The 21,898-nt window shown below is 42.2% G+C and overlaps 1 protein-coding gene across 1 annotated transcript in view; it reads right to left on the bottom strand.

Moving 5' to 3' along the window:
• LOC134528637 (synaptotagmin-11) overlaps positions 1-20,881 on the bottom strand; it is a 183,311-nt gene extending 162,430 nt beyond the window's left edge. Inside the window, exon 1 of the mRNA XM_063362435.1 lies at positions 20,677-20,881. Within this exon, the coding sequence (XP_063218505.1) occupies positions 20,677-20,773 (97 nt within the window). The 5' untranslated portion in view covers positions 20,774-20,881. The remainder of the gene's footprint in view (positions 1-20,676) is intronic.
• Between the last annotated feature and the right edge of the window lie 1,017 nt (positions 20,882-21,898).

Here is a 21,898-nt window from a genome sequence, read left to right as displayed (position 1 = left end):
ACAAATATTCTTAACTTCAGCTTCATTTGATTCAGAGGTGTTCCAAACAAGTAGAGCGTTTGGCGTTAGTTAGACGATAGCTATCGAACCGATGATTGGATTTTTATAAAATTTAGTATGTAGCTAGAAATGGACAAATATAATTTTTAAGTTTTTTTATGAACAAAATAAGTAGAGGTTTTTTTATATATTTAATAAATACACAAAATGCTTTTCAGAATCAAAACTATTACTTTAATTTCTGGCTTGGAATCCGAAAAGAATATTGACCATGGAGATTATTATTCTGCATGCCCCAAAGCGAACTAAAGGAAATTGCAAGCATTTAAATGTAAATTTATTTGATTTATGGCTTGAAACCCAAACGAGGCCATAGTGATCGGAAAGTAAGTAGGCCTAAGAAGGTACTTATAACTTTGGCAATTTAATAAGTTAACTTTTCGTGGTCTCTTTGGGTTGAACTACTAGTATTAAAAGTGTATTTTTCGCAATATTTAAGAAAAGTTACTTGTATTTTAAGTGCAAACCAGAAAAAAGGAAGCATTCTTTGTGAATCACTTCACTACATAGTATAAAACAAAGTCGCTTCCCGCTGTCTGTCTGTCCCTGTGTATGCTTATATCTTTAAAACTACACAAAGAATATTATTGCGATTTTATTTAATAGATAGAGTGATTCAAGAGGAAGGTTTATTTGTATAATATATGCATAATATAGTAGAGAAACACTGATAATTTTAGAGGTTTCTAATGTGATGTCGTAAATAAACACTTTTTTTTTTGCGCTTACATTGCAAACGCTGGCTGAACCTTACGATAAAGATCATGTTGATGATAATTGTTGATTATCTTTTGTTTTTAGTCGAACGAACAGTAATTAAAATATTTTTTTATTTAATTATCGAAAATCGTAGTTTAAGGTAAGGTATTTAAGTTCAAAAAAGAGCTGAATAAAATAGGTATCTTTTGTTGTTGATATTTGTTGATTATCTTTTTTTTAGTCTATATTATTTATATTTATAATTAGTATATTTAGTATCAGCATTGCACCCGTGCAAAACCGGGGCGGGTCGCTAGTAATTAAATAAGCTTTTGGTGAGCGGTCGCAGGGGACGCGTATGCGGGTCGCATGACGCGGGTGTGAGGCGGGCGGCGTGCCCAGCCAGGGGCGGGAGGGAACCGCCTGGTAGTCGCCGGCTGTGACCCGCTGCCACAGCGCAATCGATAACAGTTGGTGCCGCAGGCTGCGGAGGGAGGGGGGAGGAGGGGTGGGAATTCCCCGTTGCAGGGCGAGTGCAGGGACTGGAACATCGCCGTCAAGTCGCCCCAAGGTCGCGGGGAACCACCCCCCAGCCTAGCTTCCTGGTGGCCAACTGCGCCCTTGCTGACGTATCCCGATACTCATCCTGGACGAAAGCTCTGTATAGATTACGTACGCGCCGTTACACACAGAAAGGCAAGGTACTGATTGAGGCAGAATATTCACATATATATATATATATATATATAATGAAAGATTGAAAGATATGCTAAAACAAGCAGTGTTGACGAAGGCTGCATACGAACGCATAATCCAAACCTGTAAACCACATGATTTCATAGTTTCAGTAGATACATGCTAGTACTGATATAAAAAGTCGAATTTAAGTTTCTAAAAAAATCAATAAAGACATTTTTAGTGGAAAAGAAATTTTTATAAACAATTCAATATTGTTTAGATTATGATTTTTTTTAAATAACGAACAAAAACACTACATGTGTATAATATTAGAGATTATGAGGAGTTTTGGACTGCATTTTAACATTACTACTACCCTCTATTATTAGAATAATTGTTCTTCATTAAATATTTTAAGGCATTGGGAGGTCATTTTAATTCATTGTCGTTAACAAAACATTCAAAAGCATATATTAGTTTTTCTTCTAGTCGTTGCTAACAAACTTCGAGCTCTGAACTTCCGATTGTAAACGTCTAAAATAATGCATCATGCTGAGTTGAGTTTTTACCATCCTCTTAAATACTGAGGTAAGAACACTTTAAGTAAGAGGGAGAAGACAGGAAATCAAATAACGTTGTTATATGCAAATACATAATTTTTTACGATTAGATATTGTTTAAGCAAAACCTGGAATATGAATGTGCTCATTACATTATTTTAATGCAATATCATTTAGCCACGCAATATAATTTTTATAAAACTGAAAGTTAGTAATAACCGGGAAAAAAATATTTCTCAGACATAATACTTCTTTTGTAATCAAGAAAAATTGTTTTTGTTTACGATTATCGCTAAGGTAAAACAATTATATGGGTAGGTCAGTGTCGTTTAGGAAAATGTATCCCCTTTTACCTGAAGAGCGATTATTAAAATTTTCATGGCTTTGCTTACAAAAAAATTTTTAAACAAAATACACAGACATTTTTAATTAGAGCATAGTACGTGGCCACTTTAATTTGCTTGTTCAGTGGTGATATTTACTTGAGATCGTTTTTCTTTTTAGCCAGCAATTGGAGCTAATAATTCACTGGATCTGACGTACGGGATAATTTATTATGTAAATACTTACAACATAGGCATAACAAACGCCTCACGCATTGGCCTGGATTCGAACCCGGAAACTCGTGAACCTAATGTATTACATTGAAGGCAGGAATGTTTGCAATAATCAAATATTTGTTTTAATATCTCCAACCTAATAATCATAATGAGTTTTGAAAACATATATTTTTATCTGGGCCGAGATTTTGTTGCATTAACAAAATTGTCTATCCCATCCACTTGTATTCGTTTAGTAGAGCATAATGATGTTTGTCAACATTAAAGTCCAAGTTAACTAGTCATCTGGGCACTTAAAGTGTCAGTGTGGAGCACATGTGACCTTTAAACAGCGAAGAGATTATAAGGTCGACCTACGAGCTTTCGCTAAGCCAATTGTCGCCTGAGTGTGGTCAGTGGCGGTGGTGTGTTTTCGCGCGCGCATTTTCATTGCTACGGAGTTGAGAAATGTACTGTGAAGATGCTTTCTGGAATACAGAGCGAAACGTCGGTACACATCTCGACGCAGCTCATCCTCGAATGGAAGCGACAGCTTGCGGTCTACTTTTAGAGTAGAGCTGTGTCGATTCGTATTTCATGATTGATTAATATTTTTGAAGTGAAACTTCTTTACAGACGGTAAGTGTCGAGGTGATGGCGTCCTCGTAACACTCAAGGAGCAACGCAAAGTGCAACTTTTAGGATTGAGGTTCTCCATGGCATGCCTCATGAAAGCAGTCTTGCATTCTTACACATTCTTAAACCTGTACAAGTCAAGTTTCACTTCTACCACACGTGAAGCTTTGTTAATCTTTGTGAAATATACATATTACGAATATTTAAAATAACGTTAACAACAATTTGAAAAGGTAAACTCATACAACCTTGGTAAGAAAACAACGAAAACAGAAACAGTAAAAATAGTTTAAGTCGCAGGTTATGCAGTGTGCAGGTCTTAACTTTCAAGAATGTATCTGCTTTGCAACTTTCAAGGGGGTTTTATTTTTGGTTCAGTGTTGGCGTTTCCGCCACATTTTCTTTCCTGATTTTATATGGCTTTAAAACGTTCGTTATTTTTTTTTTTTGTTAATCTAATTGGTTGCTAATTTGTTTAAGAAGTTTCTGTAATAATTCTATTCAATCTTAGGCCTTGTTGTTTTTCGCCCCTTTTTTAAATTCATGTTGGCTGATATGCGCAGGCAGAAGGACGTGGCTTCCAGTAAGTTATAGTTCTTTCAAATAATTGAGTTAAGTGTAAGGTTATGTATTTTATAATAAATATTGGTAATAATTTAGATGTTGTTTATTTTATATTTAAGTCTTAATATTGCTGGATGTATTTAAAGGGACTTTAAATGTTAGGCCTCAGTGAGTGAGCAAATCGAGGCAAGACTGCGTTGAGGGCGTCCCGTGAGAGGGCGTGACGTATGCAGGGCCGGCGCGTCCATGTAGGCGAACCAGGCAACCGCCTAGGGCGCCAAGTAGCTGGGGGTGGCGCAGCACGACACATAACAGCTCATATCATATGTTTAACGATTATTGAAACTAGATGAAAATGGATTTTTGTAACAGTTTGGAATGTTCATATTGATATAAGTAATTATTTAAAGTCCACGGTGACCTGTTTATGATTTGTAATAAGTAAAAAAGTAAAACAAAAACACACGCCTGCTTACATTTGATTGTTGACAAAATCTTAGGCTTACGTGATGTATTTTGAGGCAAAGAAAATTTTTTTGGGGTGTCCGGGGGGGGGGGCATTATGTTTTTTCGCCTAGGGCGCCAATTTACCTTGCACCGGCCCTGGAAGTATGCATGTTTCGCCGGCTGGGAATAGCGACGTAACCTGGAAACGGAGGACATAGACGCGGTGCGCCTCTGCTGTGGTTCGGGCACCTGGACGTATCATCTTGGCGCTGCAACCGCAAAAGAGTCTAAGCTGTTTTGCGCCGAGACGCATAATCTTTTACGTGTGAAAAACTAACTGCGATGCATCGAGTGACTGAAAACTCTCACGCCTGTGCAGCCGCAGCATTGCACAGCTACGCGTGCAATAGGTAGAGACATGAAAAATTCGCGGATTCAATGACCTCTAGGATAGCCTCCATTATCCTCTGCATTTCTCAAGCAAACACGCGTGTTCATTGGGTGCTAACTTGTGAGGCGTCTCCACTGGGTGGCTTGTGATTCGAGGCTTCTTTGGTCAATAGTATGTCATTTGCCCAGAGAGATCCAGTTAAACTGCGAGCCAATAGCAGAACCAGCAGAATTGTTCACATGTTTGAATTTTAGCCTATCAGGAAATGAATCCGCGAATTTTTCCGGTCTCTAGCAATAGGTTGTTTACGTTGATCAGCCTTACGACGGAGCACGTATAAGAGGAATAATGCCGCAGACGTGCTCAGGTAAGAATCTTAGTAACAAGTTAGTGGCCTCGACCATTCATCACTTACGTCCCACCGGATCCTGGTGTCGGTTGGTGCGTATGAAACGGATAAACTAGTGAAATTTTAGTGTTGGATTTTGCGTCCCGAATCACCTTTATAAACGGTGACGTAAGAAGTTTAGCTGCCTATCGCAAAGACGTGTAATTCTAGATATGATAATTACGTTAACTTTGGAACTGCTACGTTAAAGTGCGGTGTTAGCCACGTCCTGCCCTTTTAGATCGCTTGGTAGTGCACAGAACTTACGTTAATATATTGCCCGGGCAAAGGTTTGTAATGAATTTTAGTCCGATACATTTACGTTATTTTTTTTACATGCGTCTTACCATTGAATATACGGGAGCTCCCAGCTTTATTTGGTAAATTGCAATCATAATCGTTTCATACCTATATATATGATTATTGTATCTTATATTGTTTCTATTGTATTTTTTTAAGATATCTGAACTTGTTAAAGAGTAGAGTAGGAAGTCAAGTGAATTTATATAAATACACGTGATATGGTAATAAGTTATTTTAAGGCTATAATTTTAATTAAATTTTTTTGTAGTTACAGTTATAGGGATTTCTGATTTACAGCTTCTTTTTTTGAGATGTTTGAAAATGATACAGTAAATTCAGGATAGAGTTTCTCTGTAAAAAAAATGAAGTTAAAAATAAAGTTACAAAAGAGTTATTTATTTAGTTTGAACTGCTACTTCAAAATCTAATTTTATTTATTTTTATTGAAAGATTTTAATTTATTTGAATTGCTTGTCCTTTTGTAGTTTTTTGCCTGCGACCCTTAATGAAGGGTTTATAATATGTCAGATAATTTTCACGAGTTGACGAAGTTAAGTAAAAAATTCGTGTTTACTATGTTGCGCCTGGCCGTGAGCGGAAGTTGTCACCTTTAGCTCGGGTGAAGAGTGAAGGGGACACAGTCAAACAACACTGGTTTTCCTAATGCGTCCTTTTAAGGTCGAGCCGGTGTGTTCTTAGAATCCGTGTCTCTTTTGTGAATGACTTTTTTTTTCTCTCCCCTGCCGTGGACGAAGACGCGTTTCTTCGCACGTCACCACGGCCTCTCCTCCCCCCCCCCCCCCTCCGTGGCCTGCTCCACTCTGCGGACCAATGGGGAGGCGTGAAGCACCGCGCATGCGCCAACCCACGCACCTCGCTGCCAGGCGCTCGATAAATCATCTGCCCACGAGCCGACCTCCGTAGCGCAGTCGGATGCACACCGGCTTACGGTGCGAGGGGTCCTGGGTTCGAGTCCCTGGTAAGGTATGGCTGTAACGTATACATGCTGATATTTGATAACGACTTGAAATTGAGGTTTACACTGGAACATAATGACCCTTTGGCCGTTGGCGAAAAGCTGTAGGCCACGTAACAATTTTAAAAATAATCTGCCCACGCTTCGAGTGGCGGGATACAGAGTGAGTCTGAATTCGACCCATAAGAATTTCTGCTACTATGTAGTTCATCACGACAAAACAAGTTCAAACCATATAAAACTTACGGTCTAGGAGGGGTCTTTTAAGTTTAAATTAAACAATTTTGTTTTAATTGTAAATAATAGAGAAGAACCCTTAGCGTCTGGTTATATGTAACTAGTTGAAGTACCCGGTGTTGCCCGGTCTGAACCACTCTTGAAATATGATTTTCGGAAAACCTCATCCTAATTTAACGGCTATGTAGTAAAATGAACGTCACTGCCGAGTTTAAAGTCTGTATGACATAACTTAAACTTGAAAAACGTATTATTTTTATTTTTAATGAGCTCGCAAAATTTTTTCACGGAGACTATAAAGCATGAGCAATGAGATATTCACTGCGATTGAAACGAAGGAAGCATTGACATTGCAACAGACTTGGGAGCTGAGATCTATCCGACAGGAACCGTGAATTTTTCCTAGGTCACTCTCATGCCCATAAACTATCTCTGTGCAAAAAACAATCATGTCAAGCTGTTCATCCATAGCTAAGTGAAAAAAAAAACAAGTTCTACAAACACGAATTTTATCACTGTTGAAATATTTCATTGAAATAATTATAGGTGGTAACACGTCACAAACGTATGTGGAAAATAAATATGGATGTTTCTTTCCAATTATTCCAACGAAATATTTTTGCTACAGCGACCAATTTCACGGTGCCGAAGTGTATCGGTCGAATTCAGACTCGCTCTGTCTATATACATGTATACTCCGCGGGCACGGAAAACATGTTCAACTGGACTGTGTTCCGTTCCCAGCATGAAACCAATAACATGCTTTACCGCGAGGGTTCGTTCCGTTACCGCACAAGCGTACAGCCCCGCCCGGGAGAACGCTACAGATGCCGCGTGCTCCTCACGAACACTCAGATGTTTTATCGAAAGCAGCGGCGTTTGTTATTTTATTAAACATTAACCTGTTTTCCTGTATATTTTATATTAACGCACGTATATAGTTAGCTCACTGTGCTGAAACGACAAATACTGAACGAGCTGAACAATGGCAGCGCCGAAGAAGAAGGCAGGAATACTTCCAGGAAAAAAAATTAGTTAGAACAGCTCGAAAAGTGCCGGATTAGAGACTGTGCCAAACTGAGTGCCGTACTAAACCCAGTCAACTGTACTATCAGGCTGAAAAATAGAAGTATACCTATTATAAGATTTTTTTATAGATTCTCCGCGCACACATTCGTGGTTTATACTTTATTTACTGTTCCAGGCGAAGAAAAAAGAGGGTTAGTAATAAGATCTAAACTAACTATAAGACATGCGTAATGATAACTTCAGAGGTCGTGATATTGCCTTTCGCTAGTAGGGAAACTAAATGCGCTGCGTGGGCAAGCTAGCGTCTCCATGCTTGTGCCCAACTGGGATATCCCCCTCCAACAACTCTGATAGGTGAGTGACGCAGAGATGTCTCCATGTAGCACTGTCACGATGCTTGTGACCAGCTGGGAGATCCCCTTCCCACAACTCTGCTTGGTGAGAGACGCTGAGATGTCTCCGTGTAGCACTGTCACGAACTTTTGCCCAGCTGGGAGATCCCCTTCCCAAAACTCTGCTTGGTGAGAGACGCTGAGATGTCTCCGTGTAGCACTGTCACGATGTTTGTGCCCAGCTGGGAGATCCCCTTCCCACAACTCTGCTTGGTGAGAGACGCTGAGATGTCTCCGTGTAGCACTGTCACGATGTTTGTGCCCAGCTGGGAGATCCCCTTCCCACAACTCTGCTTGGTGAGAGACGCTGAGATGTCTCCGTGTAGCACTGTCACGATGTTTGTGCCCAGCTGGGAGATCCCCTTCCCACAACTCTGCTTGGTGAGAGACGCTGAGATGTCTCCGTGTAGCACTGTCACGATGCTTGTGCCCAGCTGGGAGATCCCCTTCCCACAACTCTGCTTGGTGAGAGACGCTGAGATGTCTCCGTATAGCACTGTCACGATGTTTGTGCCCAGCTGGGAGATCCCCTTCCCACAACTCTGCTTGGTGAGAGACGCTGAGATGTCTCCGTGTAGCACTGTCACGATGCTTGTGCCCAGCTGGGAGATCCCCTTCCCACATATCTGCTTGGTGAGAGACGCTGAGATGTCTCCGTGTAGCACTGTCACGATGTTTGTGCCCAGCTGGGAGATCCCCTTCCCACAACTCTGCTTGGTGAGAGACGCTGAGATGTCTCCGTGTAGCACTGTCACGATGTTTGTGCCCAGCTGGGAGATCCCCTTCCCACAACTCTGCTTGGTGAGAGACGCTGAGATGTCTCCGTGTAGCACTGTCACGATGTTTGTGCCCAGCTGGGAGATCCCCTTCCCACAACTCTGCTTGGTGAGAGACGCTGAGATTCTCCGTGTAGCACTGTCACGATGCTTTTGCCCAGCTGGGAGATCCCCTTCCCACAACTCTGCTTGGTGAGAGACGCTGAGATGTCTCGGTGAAGCACTGTCACGATGCTTGTGCCCAGCTGGGAGATCCCCTTCCCACAACTCTGCTTGGTGAGAGACGCTGAGATGTCTCCGTGTAGCACTGTCACGATGCTTTTGCCCAGCTGGGAGATCCCCTTCCCACAACTCTGCTTGGTGAGAGACGCTGAGATGTCTCCGTGTAGCACTGTCACGATGTTTGTGCCCAGCTGGGAGATCCCCTTCCCACAACTCTGCTTGGTGAGAGACGCTGAGATGTCTCCGTGTAGCACTGTCACGATGCTTTTGCCCAGCTGGGAGATCCCCTTCCCACAACTCTGCTTGGTGAGAGACGCTGAGATGTCTCCGTGTAGCACTGTCACGATGTTTGTGCCCAGCTGGGAGATCCCCTTCCCACAACTCTGCTTGGTGAGAGACGCTGAGATGTCTCCGTGTAGCACTGTCACGATGTTTGTGCCCAGCTGGGAGATCCCCTTCCCACCACTCTGCTTGGTGAGAGACGCTGAGATGTCTCCGTGTAGCACTGTCACGATGTTTGTGCCCAGCTGGGAGATCCCCTTCCCACAACTCTGCTTGGTGAGAGACGCTGAGATGTCTCCGTGTAGCACTGTCACGATGTTTGTGCCCAGCTGGGAGATCCCCTTCCCACAACTCTGCTTGGTGAGAGACGCTGAGATGTCTCCGTGTAGCACTGTCACGATGCTTGTGCCCAGCTGGGAGATCCCCTTCCCACAACTCTGCTTGGTGAGAGACGCTGAGATGTCTCCGTGTAGCACTGTCACGATGTTTGTGCCCAGCTGGGAGATCCCCTTCCCACAACTCTGCTTGGTGAGAGACGCTGAGATGTCTCCGTGTAGCACTGTCACGATGTTTGTGCCCAGCTGGGAGATCCCCTTCCCACAACTCTGCTTGGTGAGAGACGCTGAGATGTCTCCGTGTAGCACTGTCACGATGTTTGTGCCCAGCTGGGAGATCCCCTTCCCACAACTCTGCTTGGTGAGAGACGCTGAGATGTCTCCGTGTAGCACTGTCACGATGCTTGTGCCCAGCTGGGAGATCCCCTTCCCACAACTCTGCTTGGTGAGAGACGCTGAGATGTCTCCGTGTAGCACTGTCACGATGCTTGTGCCCAGCTGGGAGATCCCCTTCCCACAACTCTGCTTGGTGAGAGACGCTGAGATGTCTCCGTGTAGCACTGTCACGATGTTTGTGCCCAGCTGGGAGATCCCCTTCCCACAACTCTGCTTGGTGAGAGACGCTGAGATGTCTCCGTGTAGCACTGTCACGATGCTTGTGCCCAGCTGGGAGATCCCCTTCCCACAACTCTGCTTGGTGAGAGACGCTGAGATGTCTCCGTGTAGCACTGTCACGATGTTTGTGCCCAGCTGGGAGATCCCCTTCCCACAACTCTGCTTGGTGAGAGACGCTGAGATGTCTCCGTGTAGCACTGTCACGATGTTTGTGCCCAGCTGGGAGATCCCCTTCCCACAACTCTGCTTGGTGAGAGACGCTGAGATGTCTCCGTGTAGCACTGTCACGATGTTTGTGCCCAGCTGGGAGATCCCCTTCCCACAACTCTGCTTGGTGAGAGACGCTGAGATTCTCCGTGTAGCACTGTCACGATGCTTTTGCCCAGCTGGGAGATCCCCTTCCCACAACTCTGCTTGGTGAGAGACGCTGAGATGTCTCGGTGAAGCACTGTCACGATGCTTGTGCCCAGCTGGGAGATCCCCTTCCCACAACTCTGCTTGGTGAGAGACGCTGAGATGTCTCCGTGTAGCACTGTCACGATGCTTTTGCCCAGCTGGGAGATCCCCTTCCCACAACTCTGCTTGGTGAGAGACGCTGAGATGTCTCCGTGTAGCACTGTCACGATGTTTGTGCCCAGCTGGGAGATCCCCTTCCCACAACTCTGCTTGGTGAGAGACGCTGAGATGTCTCCGTGTAGCACTGTCACGATGCTTTTGCCCAGCTTGGAGATCCCCTTCCCACAACTCTGCTTGGTGAGAGACGCTGAGATGTCTCCGTGTAGCACTGTCACGATGTTTGTGCCCAGCTGGGAGATCCCCTTCCCACAACTCTGCTTGGTGAGAGACGCTGAGATGTCTCCGTGTAGCACTGTCACGATGTTTGTGCCCAGCTGGGAGATCCCCTTCCCACAACTCTGCTTGGTGAGAGACGCTGAGATGTCTCCGTGTAGCACTGTCACGATGTTTGTGCCCAGCTGGGAGATCCCCTTCCCACAACTCTGCTTGGTGAGAGACGCTGAGATGTCTCCGTGTAGCACTGTCACGATGTTTGTGCCCAGCTGGGAGATCCCCTTCCCACAACTCTGCTTGGTGAGAGACGCTGAGATGTCTCCGTGTAGCACTGTCACGATGCTTGTGCCCAGCTGGGAGATCCCCTTCCCACAACTCTGCTTGGTGAGAGACGCTGAGATGTCTCCGTGTAGCACTGTCACGATGCTTGTGCCCAGCTGGGAGATCCCCTTCCCACAACTCTGCTTGGTGAGAGACGCTGAGATGTCTCCGTGTAGCACTGTCACGATGTTTGTGCCCAGCTGGGAGATCCCCTTCCCACAACTCTGCTTGGTGAGAGACGCTGAGATGTCTCCGTGTAGCACTGTCACGATGTTTGTGCCCAGCTGGGAGATCCCCTTCCCACAACTCTGCTTGGTGAGAGACGCTGAGATGTCTCCGTGTAGCACTGTCACGAAATTTGTGCCCAGCTGGGAGATCCCCTTCCCACAACTCTGCTTGGTGAGAGACGCTGAGATTCTCCGTGTAGCACTGTCACGATGCTTTTGCCCAGCTGGGAGATCCCCTCCCCACAACTCTGCTTGGTGAGAGACGCTGAGATGTCTCGGTGAAGCACTGTCACGATGCTTGTGCCCAGCTGGGAGATCCCCTTCCCACAACTCTGCTTGGTGAGAGACGCTGAGATGTCTCCGTGTAGCACTGTCACGATGCTTTTGCCCAGCTGGGAGATCCCCTTCCCACAACTCTGCTTGGTGAGAGACGCTGAGGTGTCTCCGTGTAGCACTGTCACGATGTTTGTGCCCAGCTGGGAGATCCCCTTCCCACAACTCTGCTTGGTGAGAGACGCTGAGATGTCTCCGTGTAGCACTGTCACGATGCTTTTGCCCAGCTGGGAGATCCCCTTCCCACTACTCTGCTTGGTGAGAGACGCTGAGATGTCTCCGTGTAGCACTGTCACGATGCTTGTGCCCAGCTGGGAGATCCCCTTCCCACAACTCTGCTTGGTGAGAGACGCTGAGATGTCTCGGTGAAGCACTGTCACGATGCTTGTGCCCAGCTGGGAGATCCCCTTCCCACAACTCTGCTTGGTGAGAGACGCTGAGATGTCTCCGTGTAGCACTGTCACGATGCTTTTGCCCAGCTGGGAGATCCCCTTCCCACAACTCTGCTTGGTGAGAGACGCTGAGATGTCTCCGTGTAGCACTGTCACGATGTTTGTGCCCAGCTGGGAGATCCCCTTCCCACAACTCTGCTTGGTGAGAGACGCTGAGATGTCTCCGTGTAGCACTGTCACGATGCTTTTGCCCAGCTGGGAGATCCCCTTCCCACTACTCTTCTTGGTGAGAGACGCTGAGATGTCTCCGTGTAGCACTGTCACGATGCTTGTGCCCAGCTAGGAGATCCCCTTCCCACAACTCTGCTTGGTGAGAGACGCTGAGATGTCTCCGTGTAGCACTGTCACGATGCTTTTGCCCAGCTGGGAGATCCCCTTCCCACAACTCTGCTTGGTGAGAGACGCTGAGATGTCTCGGTGAAGCACTGTCACGATGCTTGTGCCCAGCTGGGAGATCCCCTTCCCACAACTCTGCTTGGTGAGAGACGCTGAGATGTCTCCGTGTAGCACTGTCACGATGCTTGTGCCCAGCTGGGAGATCCCCTTCCCACAACTCTGCTTGGTGAGAGACGCTGAGATGTCTCCGTGTAGCACTGTCACGATGTTTGTGCCCAGCTGGGAGATCCCCTTCCCACAACTCTGCTTGGTGAGAGACGCTGAGATGTCTCCGTGTAGTACTGTCACGATGTTTGTGCCCAGCTGGGAGATCCTCTTCCCACAACTCTGCTTGGTGAGAGACGCTGAGATGTCTCCGTGTAGCACTGTCACGATGCTTGTGCCCAGCTGGGAGATCCCCTTCCCACAACTCTGCTTGGTGAGAGACGCTGAGATTCTCCGTGTAGCACTGTCACGATGCTTTTGCCCAGCTGGGAGATCCCCTTCCCAAAACTCTGCTTGGTGAGAGACGCTGAGATGTCTCGGTGAAGCACTGTCACGATGCTTGTGCCCAGCTGGGAGATCCCCTTCCCACAACTCTGCTTAGTGAGAGACGCTGAGATGTCTCCGTGTAGCACTGTCACGATGCTTTTGCCCAGCTGGGAGATCCCCTTCCCACAACTCAGCTTGGTGAGAGACGCTGAGATGTCTCCGTGTAGCACTGTCACGATGTTTGTGCCCAGCTGGGAGATCTCCTTCCCACAACTCTGCTTGGTGAGAGACGCTGAGATGTCTCCGTGTAGCACTGTCACGATGCTTTTGCCCAGCTGGGAGATCCCCTTCCCACTACTCTGCTTGGTGAGAGACGCTGAGATGTCTCCGTGTATCACTGTCACGATGCTTGTGCCCAGCTGGGAGATCCCCTTCCCACAACTCTGCTTGGTGAGAGACGCTGAGATGTCTCCGTGTAGCACTGTCACGATGCTTTTGCCCAGCTGGGAGATCCCCTTCCCACAACTCTGCTTGGTGAGAGACGCTGAGATGTCTCGGTGAAGCACTGTCACGATGCTTGTGCCCAGCTGGGAGATCCCCTTCCCACAACTCTGCTTGGTGAATGACGCAGAGATGTCTACATGTAGCACTGTCGTGTAGAACGTCTTGCAATGTGTACCTGTCGGCAATCATTAGTATTATCGTATTTTTTCGATGAGTTTACAGGTGTTAATAAGTGCAGATATTCGTAGCACGCTTTCATTGTGAGGGATTTAAGATTAGACGTCTCAGGTTAGACATGGGTCTAAATTTATATCATCCAAAATATGTCCATGTCAATTGAAATTTCAAACTATAACGAAATGAATGTCGTTGTTGATGTAAATCATCCAAGATCCAAAAATTTTATTTAAGAATAAAAACTTATTCAGATCATTTGCTTCGAAAGAATTGGCAAAACGTGATGGATGCTGCCGTGTGTTGTGGTGTATTTCTCTGGGTGTTCCTACCCTTTCATTTTGTTCCAGAATACATTCATTGTTTTTTTTTTTTGTGCTGAGAGGTCTAGATGTGTGCCTTTACTGCCTCATCCGGCAGGGAAGCTATTGGTCGCTGAACGGGTTAGGGGTTGTGGGTGGTGTCGATGAAAGGAAGGGTGGCCTCAGCCTCTTGACACAGCTCATCTTCGACGTCTCCAGACTGCGATGAAATGGCGTATCCGTCTCTTCAAACACATGGGGTTACTCCATGTCCCATCATTTATCCTTGCACTTCCCCCCTTGGTACGCCCTTGCCTTTCTTATGCTGTACCAGGAATTCGTTCAGGGTAACTAGCGCGATGCGTCAGCATGGGCGCAGTTGACCACCAAGAAGCGAGGGTGTTTTCCCGCCTCCATCTACTTATAGTGCGCTTGATGTCAGCGAGACTTCAATCCATCACCTTGCCTCTACCGTTTAAGTCAGCAAGAGGACTGTCATTCTGTGCTATGGAACTTCAAGCTGTGAAGCTATGCTTGCATCAGTGGAAAGTGTGGGGCAAAGATCAATGCACGAGCCTTAAGTTGTTCCGTGTACATTCCGTTGATAGGGTTTTAAGATACAGTAGTGCTGAAGTGCTCATTCTTTTTTTGCCATGTTGAAGGGCTTTGAATAAATTCTCACCATAGTCAACATACCCAATAAAAGAAACTATACATTCATAAAGCAACAGAAATAACTAAACACCCGTCAAACATAAACTGTGAGGGTGGATTCAAATTATTCTTAAACCTTCTAAATGAAGCTCTGCATTCAGAAAAAGACAGATCGCTTCTAATTGAGCATAAGCAAGGAGATCACCGATTGGCCACCAGTTACAACCAACCACAGAAGCCAATCTCCAATTGTTCAATCCACACGGATAACCATACGAAAAGAAGCCTCCGATTGGCCCAGAGCTGCAGCCAATCAAGAAAACTCACCTCTCAGGTGGAAGTACAGTATGTCCATAAAAGAAAGCCCCAGTCATAAATTGTAATAGTATCAAAACATAAGCGTTGTAGTGTGTTGTTCCAATGTCACAATTAAAGAGTAACTCTAACAGTTTAAATAAGCGAATGCGAGAGTACTGTTTTGTTGTTTTCTCGCTTGCAGCGCTACCCAAGTTGAAAGAATGGCTCTTTTCCAATTAGCAGAGGGTAATTCTGTAAACTTTATTAGGCAAAAGAATGAAGCCACTCCCAATTGGAATCTCTTTGTACGAAAGTGGTTGAACGTCCAAGTCCCTGACCGTTGGATTGGTCGTAATGGTCGAGACAGCGCTCATTTCAGCTGGCCCCCACGTTCACCTGACATAACGCCAAGCGAGTTTTTCCTTTGTGGCTGTATAAACGCTCGTGTCTACGTTACGCCGCTACCTAATGAGACATAGAATTGAACAGGTATTTGCTTCCATTGCTCCGTACTTGTTTACCAAAGTGTGGAAAGAACTGGACTCTAGGTTGGATGTGTCCGTATAACTAAAGATGCGCATTTTAAACATTTTTTAAAAAAAACTTCGTTAGTTTACCTTCAATTTTATGTGTGGTTTACTGTAGATAGTCATTATTAAACGGTTATAATATACCATTGAAACTGGGACATTTGTTTGTGGACATCCTCTCTCAGTAGAAGACTCGCACCCTGATGATGGTGCCTGTGACGCTAACCGAAACGTCGGTGAACTCTTCATTTTTGATGCGGCTTAATTCTACAGACAATGACCACGAAAACCTGCCATCCTTATTAAATACTGACCCATTGCCAAATATCTTGAAAGTAAGTGTATACCACGTAGTCCTAATATTTTCTTTACTATTTGTGCAAAAATGGATAGCGAATATGTTAAGAGGTTTTCCGTAAGACTGTGTTCTTCGAACGACTTAAGTCTTCAATGCAAATTTGCGGACTCCTTCAGCATCGGCAACAGCAGCTTTATTGGGTTCTTGGATACCTTCTCAGTTCCATGTTAAGCAAAAATAATAATAAAATATGGTATAGAAGTTAAGGTGAATCGTATTCCTTTGTCTCGGAAATCTTTAATTTCTTCACATCTTATTTTTAGAGTTTAATTTTTTGGCAAACTTCCCGATTTAGGCACAAATTATATGCAGCTGTTTTTTTATTGGATCACAATTAGCTGGAACTGATTTTTCACGTCTTTGACCATAGTAAAATTTTAATTAGTTCTTTCTCATTTTTCTTGATCTCAAGTGAGAAATAGTTTCGGCAAATTTAATAAAACATAAAGCATTTAATTCACCAAACACAAGTTTTTCTAGCGAAGTTATTCAAGAGATGACTGTAACTCTCTAGAATAAATTAACTACCCTCACAGACTGTGATACCTTCTAATATTAAAAACGCATTGTCATTAAAGAAAATGGTTGCTCAGAACTGTATTGACCACCAAAAACGTTTGTGTGTTTAAGTCAATGTACTATTTCATTGGACTCTACTAAATACTGGAACAATATAGGTAAAGGTTCCTGTTGAGATGATTAACTTTATTACTGTTGCTGATATTATTTGAAATTTCAGTGCATTCATTCATGTAGGAGTTAAATTTTGTAGCTAAAATATATTTTAACTTTGAGTTTAGAAATTATACTCACACTGACATTTTAGATGGATGATTTGTAATATCTTTAGCTTACAGTTCTTAGAGTAACTAAATCACCTGAGGTGATTTATGTTCAGCTTTATGGAGCTCGTGCAATGACGAGCAATGAAAACAGCTTCTATATTAAAAAATCATTTAAAAAGATCGAGCTTCATCGAAAAGTGTCTGCGCTTCTACGTCCTATAATTAACGTTGCGGCTATAACCTAAACACTAATGAATAATGTTTTAAAACTTTGAAATGTTCAAGGCAACATAAAACATGTCTAGCAGCCACGTTATTATGGCTGTATTAACCTGATACATTATGAAAAGGTAGTGGAAATACACAGCCTAAAGGTACAACCGTATCAACCAACTACTCCTTACAACACACCAGAAAAAAACTATAAGCTTTAAAAAAAAAGAAAAAGAGAAATTCATAGGTGGAAATAAAATTTAATATCGTTAAGACATATCCTTGTTAATTATTCCTGTGACAAAATTTAAGTCAATGCGTTTGACTATAAATTAGTTTAAAGTATTCCTAAGTGAAATAGTTCATCGCTATTGACCTCATTCCATGCATAAACTGTCGATTCGAGCGTTGGTTTTCCCAGTGATGTCACACCATAGCTGCACTTTTATCTGTGATAAAAATTACAGTAGTCAGTGCCATTGCATTGTTTATTACACTAGTGGACAAAATATTTATCATTGTAATATTTTTAACAATGTGGTCAAATATATTTTGGTATCAGTTTTTTGATGTTGATGTACCTATGATTTTAGTTCTCAATTTTTCCTCTTCATTTTAAATTCGGTAATTTTCTGTAATTTAAATATTTGGGAAGTGCACTCCTTAACGTGACAGTCAAGTTAAGGGGTTATTATTATATATTATTCTGCTTCTTTAATTTTATATTTAGTTTATAATATTTAATAATTACGTAATCGATTACATGTTAATTGTTTATTAAAAAATTATTAAATAAATTGTATTTACTACTTTTTGGGAATCTTAAAAGATAATTTATATTTCATTTCCTAACATTGATAGCTATGAAATCGAGTGTTTTTATGTAACATTTTAATAACTTTTCATGTTAATTTCTTAATTTTTTAGCTATCGTTGTTAGAAAACATATAAATTGTGCTTTAAGCTTCTAAAAAAATTACTGTAGTTATATTCTGAGTTTATTTAAAATAATGAACGAAAAATTAATTTTAGGATACTAACTCTTTAAAGTTATACAGGCAGCGTTTAACTATGGAGGTAAAAAGACAAAGACTTACTTTCTCCAAGTGATTAAACGTTATACGATATTACGGAAAATTTGTCTTGTATCAAAAATGTAAAAACGTTTTAAGCTATAAAAGAAAAGAAAAATTATATTATCATTTTAGGCTGAAACGAAGCTAACGACTACTATACTAGTAGGCTATAGACCATTACCTGTATTGATCTAGCGCTTTTTTATGACAATTAAGGAAAATTAAAAGCTGCTTTGTAGAAACTATGGTGCGAGTTCATGCTCAGTTTTTGAAGTCAAATTTTAATATTCTCTCTGAAAGTTATTTGGTTTGATAGTTAATATGCACACAGTGAATGTGATAGTATTAGTTCGTTCTCTCAGTGATTACATTAGATGACTCACGTGGTACTGTGTTCAGCTCCCACCCGGCTGAAGGAATTTCTCATCATCACCTCCCGGATATATGTCTGCATCACCTCATTATGGAAGGCAACAGGAAACAATTGTAGTGGAAACAATTATATAAGTTAAAGTTAATCGTATTCCTTTATCTCAGAAATCTTTAATTTCTTAATAACTTAATTTTAGAGTTTAATGTCTGCAAACCATCCCAATTTCGACACAAATGATATGCAGCTGGTAATTTTAATTGGATCACAATTAGCTGGAATAAATTTTTCACGTCTGTAATCATAGTAAAATTTTATTTATTTCCCATTTTCCTTTATCTCAAGTGAGATATATTTTTGGCAAAATTACATAAAACATAAATCATTAAATTCACCAAACACAAGTTTTTGATAATCTTAAAAGATATTTTATATTTCATTTCCTAGCATTTATAGCTATGAAATCATATGGTTTTTGTTTGTGGATCACCATTGTAGGCTCACCTATCCCTTGTACTGCTTGAGCCAATCGGAGTTTCCTACACCGTGGCCCAGACCTGCCTTCGGCCAGAACGATGATTGAAAATGCTGGAAGTTGTCGTAAGAATCTATATCTGTACCTCAGAGGCATACGACACTATGTCCACTTTTTTGCAAAATGCACTTTTAACCACGAACTTACCACAGTTCAACGTTCTTTTTAGTGGCTTACAACACTAATATCTGCCATATGTAACGAATTCGCATATTCTTGTAGAAAATATTTCAGTAAATTAGTGAGTCTCTATTTAAAACTCTTTAAACTTCTCTCTTGAAAAATATTGTTTTTGTGATATTTTGTGATTTCTCTGAGATAGAGATACTACTATTACGTTTGCAAACCTATCAATGACATGTGAAACCTGCTCAAATTTACTTTAAATTGTATGAAAGTTTGCCAAGTTCAACTTAAAAAATAATTCTGTATTTATTAATCTGTATTTCGAGGTTACTTTGTTATTTTGTAACGTTTTACTAAATATTAATATTAAAAATACCAAAACATTGTTGAAATTATCATTTTGACATGTTTTTGCATCGCTATGAAATGTTATAATTAATTTTAAATTTTCAAATAGTATAATGTATCATAAAGGTAATTCTATAAAATAAGACCTTTGCCACACCTTAATTTATTGATTAATGGCATATAGTCACTAAACAATATACTATAAGATAAAGTTTAATATTATAAGTTTTCATAGATATTTTATGAGCAGTTTTCATCTACAAAAGCAAGGAAACAATATTGTCGTTATGAAAAGACGTTTCGAAAACATTTTTATACTAATATTTTTCGTATTGTTGCAGCTATTTTGACAAAAGGTTTCGTAATCGTAATCTTAAAACTCACCTCAGCGTAGAAGATACAGTACATGACCTTACCCAAGGTCGTCAGTACGTGATGTTTATTGATTTTATTATTTATTTTTTTCCTTACTCATTTGCAGTTTCATTTTCCAAACGTATTTAGTTTTTAGATTTGTTTGCAGATTTTCATTAATTTTATTAATTGCATCTTACTTTTTCTCTTAAAGTGAGAAAAATCTAATAAAGACAATACTAAAAACTAATCCTACGTAACAAAGTGCTTAACAAACGCTTTGTTTTGACATCATATTACAAAATAATAGTAATATGTTAATGATACAAACTGATATGTTTTGTATAGTCTAGTGCTTTTGCGAATAAGGTCGAGAGAACAGCTGCTGCGCATTTTAATTTCGCCCCTTTTTTTCCTTTGCATCTTCAGAGCCCGCACTATTTTTTTTTATTTTTTTTTTAAACGTTAAATTAAATGACACGTAGTGGGTCTTGATTAACTCACAAACATGAACCTAATTTCTTTTTTCTATAAGTTTTATTTTTTTTGTGATTCATGATTGTAAGATGTTGTCATGTAATATATTGTGTCGACGTTATACTGAAGGGGGTTTTTTTATTTTTGTTCCTGGGGTGTGTGTTCGTATTAACTCACAAACATGAGCCTAATTTTTTTTTTCTGTAAGTTTTATTTTTCTGATTCATGATTGAAAGATGTCATGTAAGATATTGCGTCGTCGTTGTACTGAAGGTTTTTTTTTATTTTTTCGTTCCTGGGGTGTTCGCATTAACTCACAAACATGAGCCTAGTTTTTTTTCTGTAAGTTTTATTTTTCTGATTTATGTTTGTAAGATGTTGTCGTGTAAGATATTGTGTCGACGTTGTTCCTGGGGTTGTACGGACAAGCCGGGGGGGGAGGTGGTTGGAAGTACCTGTCTCGATGGCCTTGATCTCCGGGCCCTCGTCCATGCCGGCGTCGTGGGCGACCCTCTGCCTGAGCGAGGGCTGGCGCGGCGCGTCCTGCGGCATGGTCCTCGGAGGTCCTCGGAGGTCCTCGGGGGTCCTCGGGGTTGTGTCGTGTCGTGTCCTGCGGCCGTGAGGGGCGAGCTCCAGCGACTGTCCTGGCGCCCGCACGCGCCGCGCCGCGCCGCTGCGGTCAATACACCGACCCGCGCATGCGCGCGCCAGTCAGTCGCCCGCGGTGACGTCACCCGCGCCGCTACTCCTCCGGGATGTGCTCCCTTTAGCCTGGCGGGGGAGGGGAGGGGGGAGTCGAAGCCTGCCGAGGAAACTTATTATCCCCGCCCCCCTCCCCCTCCCCTTACCAGATGAAGAGTATATTTGAATTAATGGTCCTTTCCCTGGCGAAGGAAATGTCCAGCCCTCACCTCGGAGGGAAAGAGGTTTAATTAAAAGACGGCTTTGACGACGATGAAATAACAATTTCACTCCTAGCTTTGGTGTGTAAATTATCTGTTTATACCGTTTTTTTATCATGCGAAACACTAATTGTTTCTTTTTGAAGGGAAAAAAATATATATATTTCTCTCACAACTTGTTGTGCTCGACCTGAACGGTACTATTTGGTGTAAGTTCACTTCTTTCGTATAGACGCGTTCCCGAACGTTCCATTCTGGTCTGGTCGAAACTGGAACTATGGTGCGTTTATCTACACGTCTCGAAAAAAATAATAAATTGGCGATCAAGATGAAACGTATTCAGAAGCACGTACATTTAAATGGTGTAACACTAAATTTGCACCAAACTTAAAGTGTCGTGAACCTTTTTTCAAGACTTTTTTTTATCAAACTAATCATGATATTTACAATTCAGATACGTCATTTAATTATTTTTATTAAGTACTGGGGCAAATTCTATTGGTTTTTTTTTTGTTCTAAAAAAAATTGCCAAGTATTTAAATGGCCTAAAAAGACCTAAGAATTAATTCCTGGAGACAGATTCAAACGAACTAATGAAATAATTTCGCTTGTTTTGAGGTCTAATCGTTTTTATTACGCTGTAGCTTTAAAATTCTTATTTCTCTCATGAGTTTTTTTATTTTTGGTTCATTTTCTTTTAATCCTTTGCTATTACTTTTTTTTTGGTTGTAACGTCTCGCTGACAACACACGAACACACAGAACAGTGATACTTC

The sequence above is a fragment of the Bacillus rossius genome, chromosome 1 (genome assembly GCF_032445375.1).
Source record: "Bacillus rossius redtenbacheri isolate Brsri chromosome 1, Brsri_v3, whole genome shotgun sequence".
Lineage (NCBI taxonomy): Eukaryota > Metazoa > Arthropoda > Insecta > Phasmatodea > Bacillidae > Bacillus > Bacillus rossius.
The sequence above is the reverse complement of the archived record's forward strand: the minus strand, read 5'-3'. Positions and strand labels throughout refer to the sequence as shown.